The sequence below is a fragment of the Glandiceps talaboti genome, chromosome 13, assembly GCF_964340395.1.
Source record: "Glandiceps talaboti chromosome 13, keGlaTala1.1, whole genome shotgun sequence".
Lineage (NCBI taxonomy): Eukaryota > Metazoa > Hemichordata > Enteropneusta > Spengelidae > Glandiceps > Glandiceps talaboti.
Genome location: NC_135561.1, coordinates 17,221,846 through 17,240,488, shown reverse-complemented (window position 1 = coordinate 17,240,488; position 18,643 = coordinate 17,221,846). Strand labels below are relative to the sequence as shown.

The following is an 18,643-nucleotide window of genomic DNA, read 5'->3' as shown; positions in this document are numbered from 1 at the left end:
TATTTTTTGTTACCTTTATTCAAAAAAAAATTGTCAAAACTTTCAGCTAGGCTATGTTGATGTGGACTCTGATCTTTAGGAGTAGTTCACTACAATTGGTTTTGCAATAAAGTTTTATATGTGATACGTAATTCAGATTTGAACTCTCAAGTCTCAATCTGATTTCAAACTTTGGTGTAGGAATATGGCTCAATTCCTTTATTTAATTACGTACACCCTTCATACATTTCCTTTTGTTTTTGATTTTGTAGTTCTCGAAGTGAGAGGTGATCACTCGCAGAATTACACAATAGAAAAAAACAAATGACAATGTACAATATACGAAGGAATTAAAGGTAAATAAAGGAATTTAGCCATGTTCCAAAATCAGATTTTAATTAGATTATCTGAAGTCTTTAATTCTGTTGGTAATCAGTAAGTAATTGTCATTTTTGATTATTTTACAGGGATCGTATCAAAAAAGAAGATAATTGTTTTTGTGAGTAACAGTATTTTGGTGACCCTATTTTTTTCTTTTTCTCATTACTTACCCAACCAACCCAAACTTTCAGTTCCAACATTAAAAAAAAAATTATTTTCACCCACCTCTAATACTTTGCGGAACAGCCCCCTCTCTGGCAAGAATAAGCAATTGTCCCTCTGGACTGTTGATGTTATAGTATGGAGGTGTCATTTAAATACTTTTTTCCAAAAAAATCCCTAAACATTTGTTGACTTTTCATCTGAATATCCCTAATCATGGGTTGATAACATGGGAAACATCTACATGCTATAGAAAGACCTTCACAGCATCAGAATTAATGTAATTGACTGGATGATTTCCCCTAAAAGCCTAAACAAAGGGTCTGTTTTGAACTTAGGCACCACCTTCTGAAAATATTAGGAGTGCAACCCCCTTCCCAAGAATGAATGAATTTGGCTCTTATTTGTCTAAATAATGAAATTATTATTAGTTTATTCAGCTAAAACACCTTTGTGGCATAATAAATCAGCTTGAATATGAAACCACTTTCAATGGAAACCTCTTAGTAACTTATTATGTGTATCAAAGGTAGATTTAGTTAGTACCAATCAATACTGTAACATTACCTAATGTGGCCATGAGTGCAAATCACTCAAAAATTGCTTATCAGCAAATATGAAGTGGAACAAAAATTTGAAAAATGTGTTGCTGCTAATTTTGTTGTTGATCAAATTAAACACATTTACAGTAATAAATTACAGGAACAGTTTGAATTAAAATTAAAGTTTAGGTATGGCAAATTGAAGTTGTCTGGCAAATCCATATCTGTCTTAATAGTAAATTTTCTCTTTAATTTACAGCCTTGTTTGGATTTTATTCTTTGGAGTTTTCTACACACAGTGGTTATTTTGATTATGGATCATATAATCAAATGGTAAACTACAGTACAAATTCTACTTATTACCCTGACAGTGATACTACATCTTTTATTCCGGCAAAGCTAGCATATTATCCACGGAATGATGTTGGTAAGTTGAAAATATCTTTCAGCTCTGTACTATAACATATCAAGTATTGAGGTTGCATACATTACTAACAGTAACTGTAGTGGATGTGCAACAGTTTTTTCTACAGATGTATATCCTGCTAACATAATAATAATAATAATAATAATGTTGGTTTCTTATATAGCGCTTTCCCACACCGTGCTCAAAGCGCTTTACAATTTAGTGTCTGGTTCAGGTAGATATGTTTTCTTTTGTTATCCATATGGTCTCTATGTTCTTTGTTTCTTCCAATCAGATGTACAGCCATTACAGATTGGAAAATCAATTTTATATTGATGTCAGTTTCCACATCCACTATTTCTCATGAGACATTTCCCGAATATGTAAAAAAAAAAGTTTAGAGTTAGCAGTACTATAAGTATACTTCATGCATATTTATATATTCAACTGTTGTGATAGATGTCACTAACATTTAAATCAACAATCTTTTTCATTTTCCTAGAGAGTTAACAAAGTATTCAGTGGCCATTTTGGATTCTAAAGTTGTGAATTTGATCAATTTGGTCTCAACTTTAAAAATTTGCATGGTGACCTGTTGCCCTTGATTTTGTTTTCAATAATTTGAACTGCAGAATGGATAAAACAGTTTCTTGTGCTGAGGCCTAAACAACTTGTTTGGTTCCAGTTACCCAACCCTACCTAGTTTTTCACTGCTGACTCTAAACTTTTTATTACGTATTAGGAAACAAATAAAATAAAATTGCTAAAAGTGTGAAGTCTCATGAGAAATAGTGGATGTGGAAACTGACATCAACTGAAAAAGATAATATAAAATTGTTCTTCCAATCTGTAATGGCTTTACATCTGATAGGAAGAAATAAACAACATAGAGACCATATGGAAAACAAAAGAAAACATATCTACCTGAACTAGACACACGCATAAAAACAATTTTTTTTTAAAAATCAACCTACCCCACCTATTCTAAACTTGAGCATAATCAGAACCACACAATTTCTTTTTGTGACAGCATAAGTGTATGACTTCTGCACCAACTACCTTAATATGTTAAACCTTAATGATAATCATAGACACAATGCTTTTATCTTTCCTCTAGTTGACAAGATCATGGACGGTGTATCTGAAGCTGGGATATCTGTCGCAAAATTCAATACAAGTTTGAAGGATATTATTTCAACAGTTGCAGATGAAGCATATGAATATTATTCAGCAGCATACTTAGGAGGTAGAGTTTCTAAAAACACCTGAATTTTATGAAAACTTTTATTGCTGGTACAATTAGATATCATTTCACAATACTTATCTCTAGTTTAAGCCAAGGAAAATACAATGACTTAAGTGGCCTTGTCACTATGAGTTGCCAGACAAGTAGTGACAAAATCATAAGTTATGGGTATTCTAAATGAATAAAGAAAAGTAGTGAAAGAATAATAGAATTATCCCTCCTCAAGTATCATTTATGAAAAATCAGGAAATATAAGTGACCTAAGGGGCCTTGAACAAATATGAACAAATAATGATGATTTGGAATATGTAACTCATATCTTTAGTACCGTAGAACAGTAACATAGCAGGTTGTTGTGATGTAGAACTACAAGACTTGCTATATAATCAATATTTTTTGTCCAAAGACAATAACATCGCTTAAGCATGGTATTTTTTAAAAAAAGTTATTATTTAGGAGATTTCATTGCGTGTGCAAAATGTTCAATTTTGAATGGGTTATCATGACGAGTGTTGTATATTATATATCTTCGGAAATGAAATTAGAATATTAGAAAATGGACCTGTATGTTCATCGAAATTCGAGATCTATAGTGAAGTTTACTCATTATTTCTGAAATTCAGTTAACAAGTTATCAATTAATGTCATAAAACTTTGCAAGCCAAGTTGTTGAACAAAAATAGGGGATTTATATTCATATGTGTTCTATATGCAATTTTACATCATTCATTCGTGAGTGCTCAAAAATATGATCAAAGTTTACTATTATAATCTTCCCAATTTTTTCACAAATATTACTTTTAATAATATAATTCATGTCATGTCATAATGTCATGTCTCGTCTTCAACTCAAAGTAGCGAGACCCCTTAAGTTACTACTGTTTTCTTTGGCTGAATGAAGAAAAAATATTTGGAATACATTATGTAATAGAATCTTACTATCTGTTAAAAACTTCTTGTTGATATTTCTGATTTTTGTTTTTCAGTTGTTGTCTTTGACCTTGATGAGGATGCGACATCTTTACCGCCGAATGTTGGTTATAAACTCCGACCTTTGACTCATTACTATACATCATGGCATACTGATTTGACGTATCCATCATGGCCGCTTCCTGGACCAAGGATATCAAAGTGAATAATTTTTACATTTTGTTGCATTCTTTTCATCTTAATATTTAATATGTGAAAATAGTTACTATTCAATTTATTAAATGCACAGTCATTGATGACAATATATGAGAAGAAAGTAAGCCCTAATAGGAGTCATGAATATTCAGTGTGTGTCAAATAATGTAAGATCCAGTTGTCATGCAGTAGTAGTAGTAGTAGTAGTAGTAGTAGTAATAGTAGAAGTAGTAGTAGTAGTAGTATGTTTATTAGAGTGACATGTAATCACATAACATAATAGTAACAAAAACAAGTCAAAACAAGGAATTTGAAATGGAAGTAATCTCTAGAAGTTTGAATAGGTCTAAAACAGGGGTATAGATGAGTTATATTCATAATCAAATGAGGTATAGGGATAAGCCCTATCAAAGCAGTGGTCAAATCAGCCACAGTGGATGATAATCTTACTACATAAATATTTCATCACTCATTCCTATCAGTTTCATGTCACCCTGCTACTAGTGAAAATCAAGGTCAATTTTTAATTCTCTCCAAACTTTGCCATATGAAATTAAAGCTTGAAAGAATTTTTTTTTTTTTTTTTTTTTTTTTGGGGGGGGGGGTCATCATCTTGTTTCCAAGGAAAGTTGGTCAATCTTTTATTTTCCATAGCGTTATTACACATGTACAGTATTTGGCGGCCATATTGGATTCTAAAATGAATAAATTTTGATATTATTTTGACCTCATGTAATGGTGAACCTGAGTTATTTTTAGTGATTCTAACTGAGAATAGCTTTGTAGTTTCTTGAACAAAGTAAACAACAAATGAGTTTATTTTGGAGGCACACTCTGTACAGGTTTATGAAACTTTCCTTTTTAAAAAGTCTATTTGTCAAATGTTTAGATTTCATATTGCATTTAGGGCAGTTTTTGATTTTATTTTGAATTTGAATTTTCTTTTCAGTGACTACATATATAAAGACTTCTTAGAACTACAGTATGCTATAGACAGGGCCATTATTAGGGTCCAGTTACAGGCAGCAGGGAGCACTTCAAATCAATCACTACTGCTGGATGTCAAAATGAAGGTATCTAGTTTTTGTCATTTACAATAAACTATAGTTTGATAACATATTATGATCTGTGATTTTGCTTTGTTGTCTTACTAACAGCTTAATTTGTTAATGGCAACTGATTAATTTAGCCCCCCCCCCCCCTCCTCCCATGGCAGTTAGCAGCATTCCTGTTTGTACATTAATCATCTATTTATATATGATATTAGCTACCGTATAATGTAAATTATATCACTCTTGTGCTCATCTCAACAAAGGCACATTTACATATTGACTAACTTATTTTAAATATAGTCAATAAGAGGATGGCATACATTGCAACCAATATGTTTGAACTTGAGAGGTTTTTTTTTTCAATGCAATCAGTTTGAGCATATAATTTTCAAACATATGTAAAAGTCAATTGTCATTGATGGCATTACAAGTTGTTAGTTAGACAGTGAAACAAAATCACAGCTGGCGATGTACACAGGCTTCACTAAATATGTTCAGTGTGCCGTACATATGCTTATTAACTTGTTACATAAGTAGACAATCGTAATTTTATGCAAGCTTATAGAAATATACAATATAGTAGACAATCATATGAATGCTGGGCTTAGCAGTACAAAATTTGATTTTATTATCTTACTAGTAGCTACATTTCTTTAAACTCTAAGGGAAGTAAGACATGTTATTTTCACCAGCCCTGATTGAACAATCGCTCTAAAATCAAGCAATGAAAGTGGACAAGTCTGCCTTAGAAAAGGCCTGCTGTACACTGGGTGAGGCATTATGGGAAATAAAGAATGTTAGGAGCTTCATACCTCTTGAAACAAGAATAATTCTGTGTCTTGAAGTCTCACAGGTATTTTTTGTGTTATACCACTATTATAGAGGCAAGGTGTGACAACAAAAGACACTTATTTGTATCATTTATTGGTACATATAGTTCAACTTACAATTGCATCATATTTAATTTGCATTTTATTTATTACAGCAATTTCCATACCCGGAATACACATTTGATCCCTTCTTGCAATTTATCCAGCTTATTATGCCAATATTGATCTGTGTGGCTTTCCTTTATACGGCAGGCACTATTGTCAAGGTAAGTCAGCCTTTAAAGTTACAATATAGATGAGAAATGGGTATTCATAATTATATAATTTTATTTGATGATCAATATACATATGATGATGATGATGATGAGTACAATATATAATTAGCCAAAAAGAAATTGTTACAGCTCTCCACTAACACAAATACTTGTTGGCAAGATTCATTAATATCTTAATAGTAAGTGATGCAAACATGTACGGTCACCAGTAAATCTTTCAACATTATGTATGGGAGTTGGTGTCAAATTTGTTGAAACTATCAAATGATCAAACTATGCTTTGTAAAGGTAAATGACTTGTAAGAAGAAGAATTTTCAGTCTTTTTTTTGTCAAGCTACCGGTACAAGAAATAGTGTTAGAACTGAGTTGTAAGTCTGGAGGATTTTCATTTTTTGCATGAATCTGCAATGAGGAATTTAGCTAGAAATGGCTTGAAAATTAGGAGGATTTTTGTGTCAATCTACAGGAAATAGTGTTAGAAAAACATGACCGTTTGAAGGAAAGTATGAAGATGATGGGATTATCTAATTGGATTCACTGGTTGGCATGGTTTTTTAAATCTTTCATATGTTTACTTATTATCATGATATTGGTTGTCATAGTGATAAAGGTAGGTGTGAACTCTCTGTGATAGAAATTTGCATTATAAAGAATAAATGTTACACAGCCCTGAATGTTAAAAAAAATAATTGTTAATATCATGGAAATCCATATTTTGGTGAAATATGATAAATGTCGACATATCCTGGTTCCAAGTAGTTCTTGGGAAAATCTTTTTCATTCTTAAAATACAATACAATCAGTGTCATAAATATGCACATGCAAAAAGCAGATATATACATGTATGCATTATTCAAGGAAATGTATATTTAATCAATCCTTTTTGCTGCTGTTTCAAAATCCCAGACTGAACTAAAATAACATGGCTATCATCAAATTCATAAAGGGACATACAAAATGCAGATAGTTGCATGTATATATATTTTTTTCAATTATTGTATATTTTAAGCCAATTAATTCACTTTTCTTTCAGTTTGCTAACATATATCCAAAGAGTGATCCCACTGTTATTTTGGTGTTTTTCCTTCTGTGGATGTGTGCTGCCATAACATGGAACTTTGCTGTGGCAACATGCTTAACTCGCCCAAAATTAGCTGTACTTGCTGGTGCAGTTCTCTGGTTCTTGAACTTCCTACCAGTATTTTTTATAAATGCTGGTGCCACCTACAGTAGAATGGCTTGGTAAGTATATATAATTACCTCTGAGTCAGTATTTATAAAGTTTATTCACACTTCGTGTACATGTTGAAAAGGTACTATGGTGTTATAATATCATTTTGTATTTCAACCATTTTAACCACTAAATTTTTGTATCAAATACAGGTACCAGAAAGCCTTGGGTTGTCTGTTGTGTAATACATGTATGGGCATAGGAATCAATCTGATTGCGCTGCGTGAAGTTCAAGGTGTTGGTGCACAGTGGAATAATCTAGCCTACCCTGTCAGCGTGGACGATGATTTCCCACTCAGTACAGTGTTTGCGTTCTTTGTTTTGTCCTTCATTATTCATACGGTCATAGCATGGTGAGCACTGACCCTTTTACTGCATTTTTAATATTTAGAATATGTGAGTGATGTATGATACATATTATATATATGAGTAGATGTGTTGTTTTTTTAATTAGTAGCATGTGTTAAATTAATAATGACTCAGTAATATTACTATTAATATGGATGTAGTATGTGTTTGCATGCTTGTGTCTGAATTTGTGTACCTTATATGGGGGGGGGGGGTACATATTCGTTTGGGGATGTCCATTTAGCATTTATGTGTAAGTTATGTATTAAACGAAATTACTTGCTTCATAATAGATAGATAAGATAAGAGTTAGCATAAGATAAGATAAGATGGGATATAGCTTTATTATAGTCTGGATGCCAACTGTGGTTTCTAAACCACAGTCTGGTCAAAGTCCCTCAATCAGCACAAAAAGCTGTTCATTCAATCAGTGAACCTCAGCTGCTATAGTGATGTAAACAGTGTATAAGTAGCACCCTGAGCTGACAAATATACCATATTTGGACATTACATAACTGCCCCAATAAACACCAACTTTATGAGGGACTGTGATATTGGTTAGAATTTTGTGATTGGTTACCAAAGACATGATGTTAATGACTGTGGGGGTGGCTGTGGATGAATTTTAAATTGCATCTCATGCATCTCAGGATTTCTAGAGTGACGACTTCGACTATACATGTACTGTGAGTGATACTGTATAGGGACTAGACTAGCTTTATTACAACTGCATAGAAAATTCTATTTTGGTACATACATGTAAGTGCATAAAGATATTAAAGAACACTACAATCAGTGAAATAGGCTAATGTTATAAGTAAAACAATAGATAAATAGATAGATACTTAGGTAGATAGATAGATATACATTTTAGGAATTTTGCTTGTACATGAGGCTTATTTTTTCAGTTTATTATCCAAAAGTTTAAGGCCAACATGATCTTAGACTATATAATTTATGCATTTTGGAGGGCAATTTTTTTAAAGTGAAGTTGAAGTCGTCAAATGCACATTTGTATGTAAATTAGGATTTAAAGTTAAAATGTGAAGAAAATGGTGAATAGTAATAATAATGATAATATTTATTTCTTAAAAAACATTGTCCATGTTAAAATACGTCTCAATCTGCTGTACAACACAATCATAAAAACATACGTAAGAAAAAAGAGTACAGTAAATATCACACGAATATAGAATATCTCATTCTACATGTTTAACACAACCCCTTGGGATGATTTATTAAATTCACCGAAAGCATAGACTAAGGTCTATTGTATTAAGTCCCTATGGCAACCATAACACCTGCAAAGTGTGATTTTGTCATTGACAGATTAGAATTGAATCGATAGGTTTATTAATGGATGTCTGAAGGGATAATCTTTTGGTGTCATCTTGAGGCTCAGAACCCTAGAATTAATTCCAATTGCAGAAAGATAATTAGAGATTTTAATAGCAGTTACATGAAATTAAGTGATCCTGATCCAATTGTACAAATTACCATGGTGACCTTAAAATATGATCAATTTATTCATATTGTGTGACCTTACTACTAGTTGCTGAATTGATGTTTTAACGAAAGGTAATCTTGAAGCCAAGAACCCTATATTTGCTGACAAATGATTATCAACGACATGGAAACAGTTGTTGACCTCATAGTATCAACCTTATCACTTTAGATGTTATGAACTAAACCACTGCCACACAACATAATTCCTTGGTGTTACAAGTTAGTTAAAGTGTCATCAGTTTAATTTCTACATAATTGAAACCTCTATTAAGGAACGATCTCACAATGTCACGTATTCAAGCTCAATAAATGAACTTTATTTGTTATGGGGAGAAGCTGGGGTCTGGTGTCAATGCGATTGTGGAACTCCATTTTGACACTTCTAACCACTTTCATGCCTTCAATGATAACACGTTCTGCATTTACTCCTGAGATGTTGATAAGTTGATTAAAATTTACTTCTAATGTGATATACAAATGTACAGTGCTGGCTTTCTGGTAGTACTTTAATGTGTGTCATGTTTTTAATTTGCATCAATTGTTGTGGTGTGACCTCTACTATTTTCATAATGGTTTATACATAAATGTGTTGATGTTTTACCTGTGAATGTTTGTTTAGGGGAGGGGGTAGGGAGTTTTGTCCTATATGAATGAAGTTCACTTATTGAGCTTGTGCGACACTGTGTGATCATCCCTTACAATCAGATATGCATCAGTGCAGTTTTTTCATCTTTCTCAAGAGAGACATTTGTAGCATTAACTGTCGCTGCAGAGACCAGAGTAATTAATGATAACTCCTGTTGCTCTAAATTAATGAGAAGTCTAACATGATATTTATCATCACTTAATAGGCTTCAGCACAATATTTTAATGGCAGTATTGTATGGGTCTATCTATTCTGTAAATGTCACTATAAAGAAAAGGGTCAAGGTGTAATGGATCAAAGGTTTCTTAACAATGCACAAGTGATTGCAAGATGTATGTGTGGGGGCTATCACTTAAGAAAACAGTCAAGGTGTAAAGATTGAAGATGTAACAGGTGATTGATGTATGTGTGGGGCCGGCCCACTACAGACAGAGATGTGTTAAAATAAAGGGAACAAAAGTGAAGCTTAGGATGACGCTATTATTTTTCTGTTTCTCATTACATTTTCATAGCAACTATGGGTCGGTTGGTCGATTTTAAAAAGAAAAGTAAAAAAATATAAAATCATCTTCTTCATATTTCTCTGCCTCTCTTTTTCCTCCTCTCTATCTTCTTTTTATTGGATTCCTGGTGACAAACCCTTTCCCAGCTTCTCTAAACAATTGACATGTTCTCAGGGTCCCTACTTGAATAACTTCCATCATGAACGAAAGTAATGCTTTGTCCATGAACAAGTGCCATTGCTGCTGCCATGACTGTAGATGATGTCACCAGTCTAGACACTTGCTTGTTTTTGCTAGAAAGGTCACTGTTCCACAAAATATTAAGGACGGGCAAACAAGTAAAAAAATATTTTGACATGGCTAGGTGTTTGTCGTGTGCTTGTTTTCAGGGTGGGCTTTAGCATGTAAGTTGTAATATTGAAAAAGTTGTACATATAAGCAATTTTAAAAGAGTGACGATATTGAAAAATTGGATGTTTGTCTGCTAAGATATCAATTTATATTAATTTTGTAGGCAAGTGGAGGCAATCTTTCCAGGGAAGTATGGAGTTCCTAAACCCTTCTACTTCTCATGCCTGCCATCCTATTGGTGTGGTCCATCAGAAACAAAGAAACGTGACATTACTATGGAATATAAGGTATTTCAAAGAGTAATATTTCATATATGTATTATATAATTGCCTAGTTATCTGTCGATCAACACTCTTTAATAATTAGTTTACTGTACTATGAGCTTCAATATATCCACACTTTATTTTACATCTCATCATAGCCGTCTGTTAAGAATGACTTTTGATGAAAAAGGATTCAATTTGGTTTTGTATTTCTCATGGTGGTAAAGTATATGTTTTTATAATTTTGCATAAATTCTTCAATTTTAGTTTATTCATGAAAGCTGTCAGACCATTTTAGACATAACTTATATAAAGCAGTTGAAATTGTCAAAATTAAAAATAAGATGTGTATTAGATGTGATACAATACCTCTAATCCTCTTTTTCTTGTAAGTTGCATCCTGTAATTCTGTTCAGATTAATTCAGTTCAGATATCCATTATTATTAATATTTAACATCCCTTTAGTTCACATGTTTAGGAAGTCATATTTATTTTTAGAGGCATTTCCTGTTTTAGCATTGATAACACTTGCAAGTAACCCATTCCATCATGTATTTAACAATTCTAAACGTGATGAATTTCTCAGTCTTAGGTCCCACAGGTGGTTTGAAGAGCTTTAGATTGTGTCCATGTGTCATATATGATGAGACCAGCTGAAATATATTTAAATAAATTAAATATAACTTGTATTTCTTGGAATACATTAATGAATAGTATCAATAAATAAAGAAATAATATTAATGTTAGTACACCTGACTTGATATATATGGTCAGGTGTTTATAATCCTTTCTAAAAGGTTTTCTAATTGGTGCAAACATTATATAAATTATGTACATGTATATATTTCAACCTGTCTTCAAAGTTTGTAAGTTATGTCGGCAAGTCAGTCAAACAATCTAATACGCATTTCTTTGTAAATTGTCTGTCTGTCTGTCTGTCTGTCTGTCTGTCTGTCTGTATGTATGTATGTATGTATGTACATGTCACTGTATTGCATATTTGTATGTATGTATGTATGTATGTATGTATGTATGTATGTATGTGTTCATGTATGTACCGCAGCCTTCAGTTATATGTTGCATTCTTTAATATACTCAATGCACTCATAATGATGCATACCTTAAATAACACATTTGAACACCTCTATTTAATACAGCTACAAGAAGATGTTAATAATTCAAAGAACCATGAAACTGAACCAACAGATTTGAATATTGGTATAAGTATTCATAATCTAAGAAAGGTGTACAAGGTATGGGAACATATTAGATACATTGATTTATATATAGCCTGTAATCATCCAGCAAATGAAATTTTATTGAAACTTAATATAAACTCATGTTTAATTAAGCTAATACCGAGCATTTCAATTTCACAAAAAGTTGACAAAAAAAGTCAACCAGCAACATATGGTATTTCTTAATGACTTAGATGAATTTGTTGATGGGAAATTCATATTGGGTTGGTGTGGGATGAGGGGAGGGGTCATGGCGCAAGAGGATCTGAAAGATTACAAGGATGGCAGTATATTGTGGATTAATAGAGCAATCATCTGCAAATGTTTTAGTGATAAAACACACAAAGAATTAATATAACAATATATGGCAACAATGAATTAGAATAAATGTGCTGTGTATCAGAATTTCTTCATTTACATTTATATGTATTTACATATTGATATACATGTAGTTGAAAATCAGTGTCATACCACTCAAGTACTTTAACTATAAAGGTCAGGGTTTCAATCCCAGGTTCTCACATTAGTGTTATCTTATCAGTAGAGCCATGAGGATTATATAGGATTGTTCTGTTGCTCTGGGCCATCTTTACCTATAGCTTTGTCACTCAACTGTTTTTTCACCCCTAATATTCAATCCTTTTTTTCAAAGTGGGTAGTTAAGCTATGTTGTTTACCGCAGTTACATTACCAGTATATTCACACACACACATTGTAGACTAGCCACATATTTTACCTTCTGTTATTTATATATTTTTTGAACTTCATACATTTTTATAGAGTTTGACAACTGGTTCAAAGCTTGCTGTTGATAACCTGTCACTTAACATGTATGAAGGCCAGATCACATCATTGTTAGGACACAACGGAGCTGGGAAAACTACCACCATGTCCATACTGACTGGTTTGTTTCCACCAACTTCAGGAAGTGCTACAATCAACGGATACAGCATACTAACAGATATAGATAAAGTCAGACAAAGTCTCGGTCTCTGTCCACAACATAATGTACTGTTTGATAGGCTGACAGTCAAAGAACACCTGGACTTCTTTATTGCTCTAAAGGTATGCTATCATTTCATTAGCTGAGCGTTAACAAACACCTGGACTTATTTTTTGTCAAAAGGTATTATTGTCATTAATTGGCTGACAGTCTAAAAACAACTGGACTTCTTCATTTCTATAAAGGTATGCTACCATTTAATTGGCTGACCATCAAAGAACACTGCTATAATGTAATTGACTGAGGGGAATGGGTACCAGGACTTCTTACATAATGTACCGTCATTACTTGATTGAAAAAAAACTTCACCATCTTTATTTCTATAAAGATAATAATATGCTATTAAATAGTGAATTGGCTGACAGTAAAAAAACACATGACTTCTTAATTTCTATAAAGATATATACTGTCATTTATTTTGGCTGAGAGTAAAAGAACACCAGTCCTGCACTTTGCTCTTTATCTTTGAAGGAAAACTACTTACATTATAGTTGATAAGTGTGTTGGTCAAGTTACACCTGGCAATATAATACTATTTGATAAATTGTCTGTCAAGGAACACTTGGATCTCATGCAAATTGCTGAGCAGTTGATAGATTCACAGTCAAAAATACCTGGCTTTTATTTCTCTTTTATTACAAAGAAGTATGATGTATTTGATTGGCTGACAGTCAAGAACATCAAAACTTAATTTCTCCGAAAGTATACTATTTGTTAATTGAGAAACAGTTAAAGGGTACTTAATTGCAAATCATGAGCATGTTATAGAATTGCACCCAGCAACCATGAAGTTATTTCCATTGATGTCTGACATGGATGGTAGGTGCAAGGATGGTAAGGTTACCCCTACTGACCAACCTCATCAAAGTTTCAGGTGGATTTAGAGAATTCAAGAGTTGATGTTTCATGTAGATTTTTCATCTTCCCAGGGCGTGAGTGGATCAGCTGGTAAGAAAGAAGTAAATGTTATGATCAATGATTTGAATTTGACTGACAAAACCAATCAGCAGTCTAGTAAGCTGTCAGGTGGTATGAAAAGAAAACTAAGGTATGAACGTTTTCGTTGGCTTATTTTTTTTTCTCAGTAATACGATGAAATTAAGATTATTGAATTGAAAATATTAGTAACGGTTGTACATTATGATGTATGAAACTGGCGAACTGGGGAACTGGCAAACTTGTACCGTGTAATAATTGAATATTTCTTATCTTGAGAAAGTGGAGTTGTTAGAATAGAATCAGTGACAACAGATATGAATACACATTATGAAATATATATAACCCCTCTGTCACTTTACGGTGTTAAAAGGGAAAATTGCAAAACTGAATTTATCTTCTTAAAACAAATGAAAAGCAAGAAGCTCCTAATCTCTGTACAGTGGCCATATGAATGAGGATTGCATATTTACTTTGGATGTGCAAAACGGACAATAACAATCTTTTTTACACATTTTTTTTTAGCTTCTTACAATGTATTGGGTTACAAACAAGGAGTTGGCATACGTTGTTTCACATTGATTTTTCAAGTAGGAAGCCATGATAAAATTGTTTTATAAATTAAAAATACAAAATAAATACCAAATCCTCATCCATATGGCCACTTTAAACAATAGCCTCTATATTTTGTGGGTGAGGCTTAAAGAGATTAAGGACAACTCACTTTGCTTGTTAACCAGAATGCATCGCCCCAGTTGACATGTCATACAGCAGCTGCCTCATCAGATTTACCAATTTTTATCAACTCTATTTCAGAGAGGTTGCATAATGCAAGAATTATGGAAATTGCTTTTCTATGTCTCCTAAGCATAAAGAAATGCAATTTCGATAAACTATTGTAAGTTCCCATGAAATAGCATTGTGTGAGGCAATTACGTAACTTTCATTCGGTATCCGGGACTTTGTTATGTTTTGTCATGAATATTCAAAATTTGTCAGTAGTAGATAAATATAATATTCTGATTACTTACAATGTAGTAAACTGATATTTTATATTTATATTATAATATTTTTAATACACACTTGATAATTTACAGTTGTGGAATTGCCCTGATTGGTGGTTCTAAGATAGTTATTCTGGATGAACCTACATCAGGAATGGATCCCTATGCCAGGAGAGCTACATGGGATTTATTGCTGAAACACAAAGAAGGAAGAACTATTTTACTGACAACACATTTCATGTAAGTATATACTTTAGACTGTGTGTATACACCATTTGTAAATTCTGATCATTCCAATGCAAATTAAGCTGTCGATCAGTGCATCCCAAAGGCAGCTCCGCAAACTGAAATAATATGTTTACCAAGTTGGAAAAAATAACTGTGTTTCCTGTAAAATAGCTTCAGAAAATAGGGTAGGTTAAGGTTAGGATTTTATTTTATTTTATTTTATCGTTACCTTTTCAGTTTTTATTTATTTTTGAAAAATATTTCTTTGACCAAAAAAGAAACGAAATGTTGATCAGAATACTCCTTCTGTGATACTTTGAAGAAAAATATGTACAGATATCACTGGGGGGAGGGGGGGGGGGGGGCCCATACATGCATGAAGTTCAAGAAGACAGAATTTCTTATCTTTTTGTTTTAATGTTTAAAAAATGTTTAGGGTTGGATTGGTCTGGTTATTCGAAACACACATTTTTTTTATGTTGCCGAATCTTGTTTTCGAAGTAATATCAGGGGAACAATTGTTATCTATTAAAAATTATTATTCTATGCTGTACATGTGATACTTTTGACAACACATGTGACATGACTTTTGTTGAATTTTGATTTGTGCCTGTAATCCATTGACTGACTATAACTTTCAATTTTAATTATCGGAATCTAGGGATGAGGCTGACTTACTTGGTGATCGGATCGCTATCATGGCAAACGGAGAGCTGATATGTAGTGGAAGTTCATTGTTTTTGAAGAACAAGTGAGTTAAAAGTGCTAGCAGATTATCATTTATTAAATACAATTAAGAAGAAAGCTGATTGTGGGACTCTCAGGATGGAGAAAACCCTGGAGAAATATTAATGTGTAATCGTCTTATATCATGTCTAAATCAGAAGGGGTATTCTGAACATGCACCTAGAACAGGTGCATGTTCTGCTCATCGAACATATAAATAATGAGTTTGCTTCAGTTAATAGTTTATTATAACTGACTTTTGTGTATCATAAAAAAATGTGTATCAAACTATTAAAATGAAATAACAATAGTTATGAAGTATATCACTACGGATGATATACCATGACATGATGATTATATACACATATACTAAGTATATAAAGATAGAATTTCATAACATGAATACCTAGAGTGTGATATAGTTTGGGGCTAAATTGCACAACTTCTAGCTGTGGTTTTTGAGGTGCACTAAGGCTTGTAACTGAAGTGACTCAAAGTGCAGTAGAAAAGACCACAATCATGGGTGTCCATACCTTGAGTACCCACACTTGCACTTGCGTATCATTGGATTCTGTTTTATTATATATTTATGAGTATGTTTATCCATAAAAGCAAATTTTGTACAAATATTTGTGTGACTGTGACATGTATCGCTTACACTGCAGGCAGCTATATCAGTATTGCACTGTAGTGCATGCAAATACCAATACTATAAGTGTGCACTGATGCAACTATTAAATGTATTTCAGATATGGAGTTGGATATCACATGACTCTAGTGAAGACTTCAACTTCAGATACAGAAATGGTGGATAAATTCATAACAAGCTATGTACCCGATGCCAAGTGTACCAGTAATGTTGGTTCTGAGTTGTCATATACACTGCCTAAAGAATCTACAGGACAATTCAAAGACATGTTTGAGGAATTGGAAAGTACGTCTTAAGTTACAATACTTGATGTTAAATGTGAACTAGTTTTTACAATTCTAAATATAAATTATTTGATACCATGCACAAGCCAGGTTGAACAAAAAATAAGGAATATATCTGGTCGTTCTATGTCATGACAACGCATGTCTATGTCACAACAATGCGTGTTTACATCACTGGTTCTCCTGTGTCTTTAATATGACTCTCTTTTGGGACTATGAGCCAAAACATTCACAATTGCCATGATTACTTTCCACGATTTTTGTGATTTTTGTGAGGACTGCAGATACTTACAATGATGCAAAGAGATTTAGAAGACATTGTTCATTTGATACCCAGACGAAGTTCTGATATTTTTTATTGCTGGTCTAAGAATGTAATTGTAATGTTTATAGGGCTAGCTATGTTTCAATGCCAGCTAATGATTGCATTTAGTGTTATTTTACTTGATAACAATTACATGGAGTCACTCTTTCCTTCAGGCAAAACTACAGCTCTGCATTATACCGACCAGACAACTGTATATATATTAGCCCTAGGGCCTAAAAAATAATTATTTGTTTCCAGCTACCCAACATCACCTAGTTTTTCACTGTCGACCCTAATCTTTATTTTTTATTTTTTCTAAATAAAAAATAATAAAATTACAAAAATTGGGAAGACTCACTAGAGATAGTGGATACGGAAACAGACATCAACTTAAAAAGATAATCATAAAACTGTTCTTCCAATCTGTAATGGCTGTACATCTGATAGGAAGAAATAAATAACACAGAGACCATTGGGGGGAAAAAACTGAACTAGTCACTTGAATACAGGAAAAAAACATTTAATAAAATAGAAAAATCTACCTACCCCACCTATTCTAAAATTGAGCATAGTCGGAATCATACAATTTTTTTTATTTGATCTAATCTGAAGTGGGCCTATAAATAAAACTTATTTCAAATTTCAAAACACTCTTAAATACATTCAATTTGATATTTCAGGTAAAATGGCTGATTTTGGAATAAACAGCTATGGTGTTTCTGTTACAACCATGGAAGAAGTCTTCATGAAAGTAGGAGAGATGGCAGAAGAAATTGTACAAAATAGAGAATTGCAGAGAGATGACAGTCAAGATAATGCTGCTTATGTCGATGGTGAACACCAGAGAGATGATGATGTCACTGATGTAACGCTGAAAGAGACTGTTGCCACGGCAAGAGGAGTAAACACTGATAACCTCTCTATAGATATAAATGTACAGGATAAAGAAAATCAAGGTATGGGTTACTATGGTAACAGAGAGTAGACATGAAAGACAATGATTATAAATTATGAATTATATAATAACCCCTCTAACACTGTTACATTTACATGTACCTCTGAAAGTGTTAATTTACGAATAAGGAAACCATAGCTGATCATCCATTTGTGCTGCAAATTTAAAGAAAAATGCTTGCATTTTCTGCTGTAATAATAAATTGCTTCTACATGAGCAATGAAAACTCGCATGGAAATCAATTGACAGTGACAACCATTCTTAGACTAGCAAAGAGTTTCTCCATGGGTAACATTATAAAAATTATTACACTGGCACCAGTCCCTTGGTAGTTGTTATTCATTTTTAGTTTTGTATACATACAGAGAAGTGTCCTCAACTTTTTTGTTTAAATTTGTCCCAGTTACTAGTAATCTCCAAAGGGCTACACACGTGCATACACATTTACTCAACTGTTTTGCAGTC

General features: G+C 32.8%; 1 protein-coding gene across 1 annotated transcript in view; it reads left to right on the top strand.

Moving 5' to 3' along the window:
• The first annotated feature begins 1,362 nt into the window (after nucleotides 1–1,362).
• Nucleotides 1,363–18,643, top strand: part of LOC144444474 (phospholipid-transporting ATPase ABCA3-like) — a 36,953-nt gene continuing 19,672 nt past the window's right edge. The window contains exons 1-17 of the mRNA XM_078133901.1: nucleotides 1,363–1,491; nucleotides 2,588–2,716; nucleotides 3,703–3,823; nucleotides 4,052–4,080; nucleotides 4,808–4,914; nucleotides 5,879–5,989; nucleotides 6,466–6,609; nucleotides 7,033–7,241; nucleotides 7,383–7,583; nucleotides 10,748–10,871; nucleotides 12,006–12,101; nucleotides 12,867–13,151; nucleotides 14,019–14,137; nucleotides 15,123–15,269; nucleotides 15,919–16,008; nucleotides 16,733–16,917; nucleotides 17,904–18,179. Coding sequence (XP_077990027.1) covers nucleotides 1,395–1,491; nucleotides 2,588–2,716; nucleotides 3,703–3,823; nucleotides 4,052–4,080; nucleotides 4,808–4,914; nucleotides 5,879–5,989; nucleotides 6,466–6,609; nucleotides 7,033–7,241; nucleotides 7,383–7,583; nucleotides 10,748–10,871; nucleotides 12,006–12,101; nucleotides 12,867–13,151; nucleotides 14,019–14,137; nucleotides 15,123–15,269; nucleotides 15,919–16,008; nucleotides 16,733–16,917; nucleotides 17,904–18,179 — 2,470 coding nt within the window. The 5' untranslated portion in view covers nucleotides 1,363–1,394. The remainder of the gene's footprint in view (nucleotides 1,492–2,587; nucleotides 2,717–3,702; nucleotides 3,824–4,051; nucleotides 4,081–4,807; nucleotides 4,915–5,878; nucleotides 5,990–6,465; nucleotides 6,610–7,032; nucleotides 7,242–7,382; nucleotides 7,584–10,747; nucleotides 10,872–12,005; nucleotides 12,102–12,866; nucleotides 13,152–14,018; nucleotides 14,138–15,122; nucleotides 15,270–15,918; nucleotides 16,009–16,732; nucleotides 16,918–17,903; nucleotides 18,180–18,643) is intronic.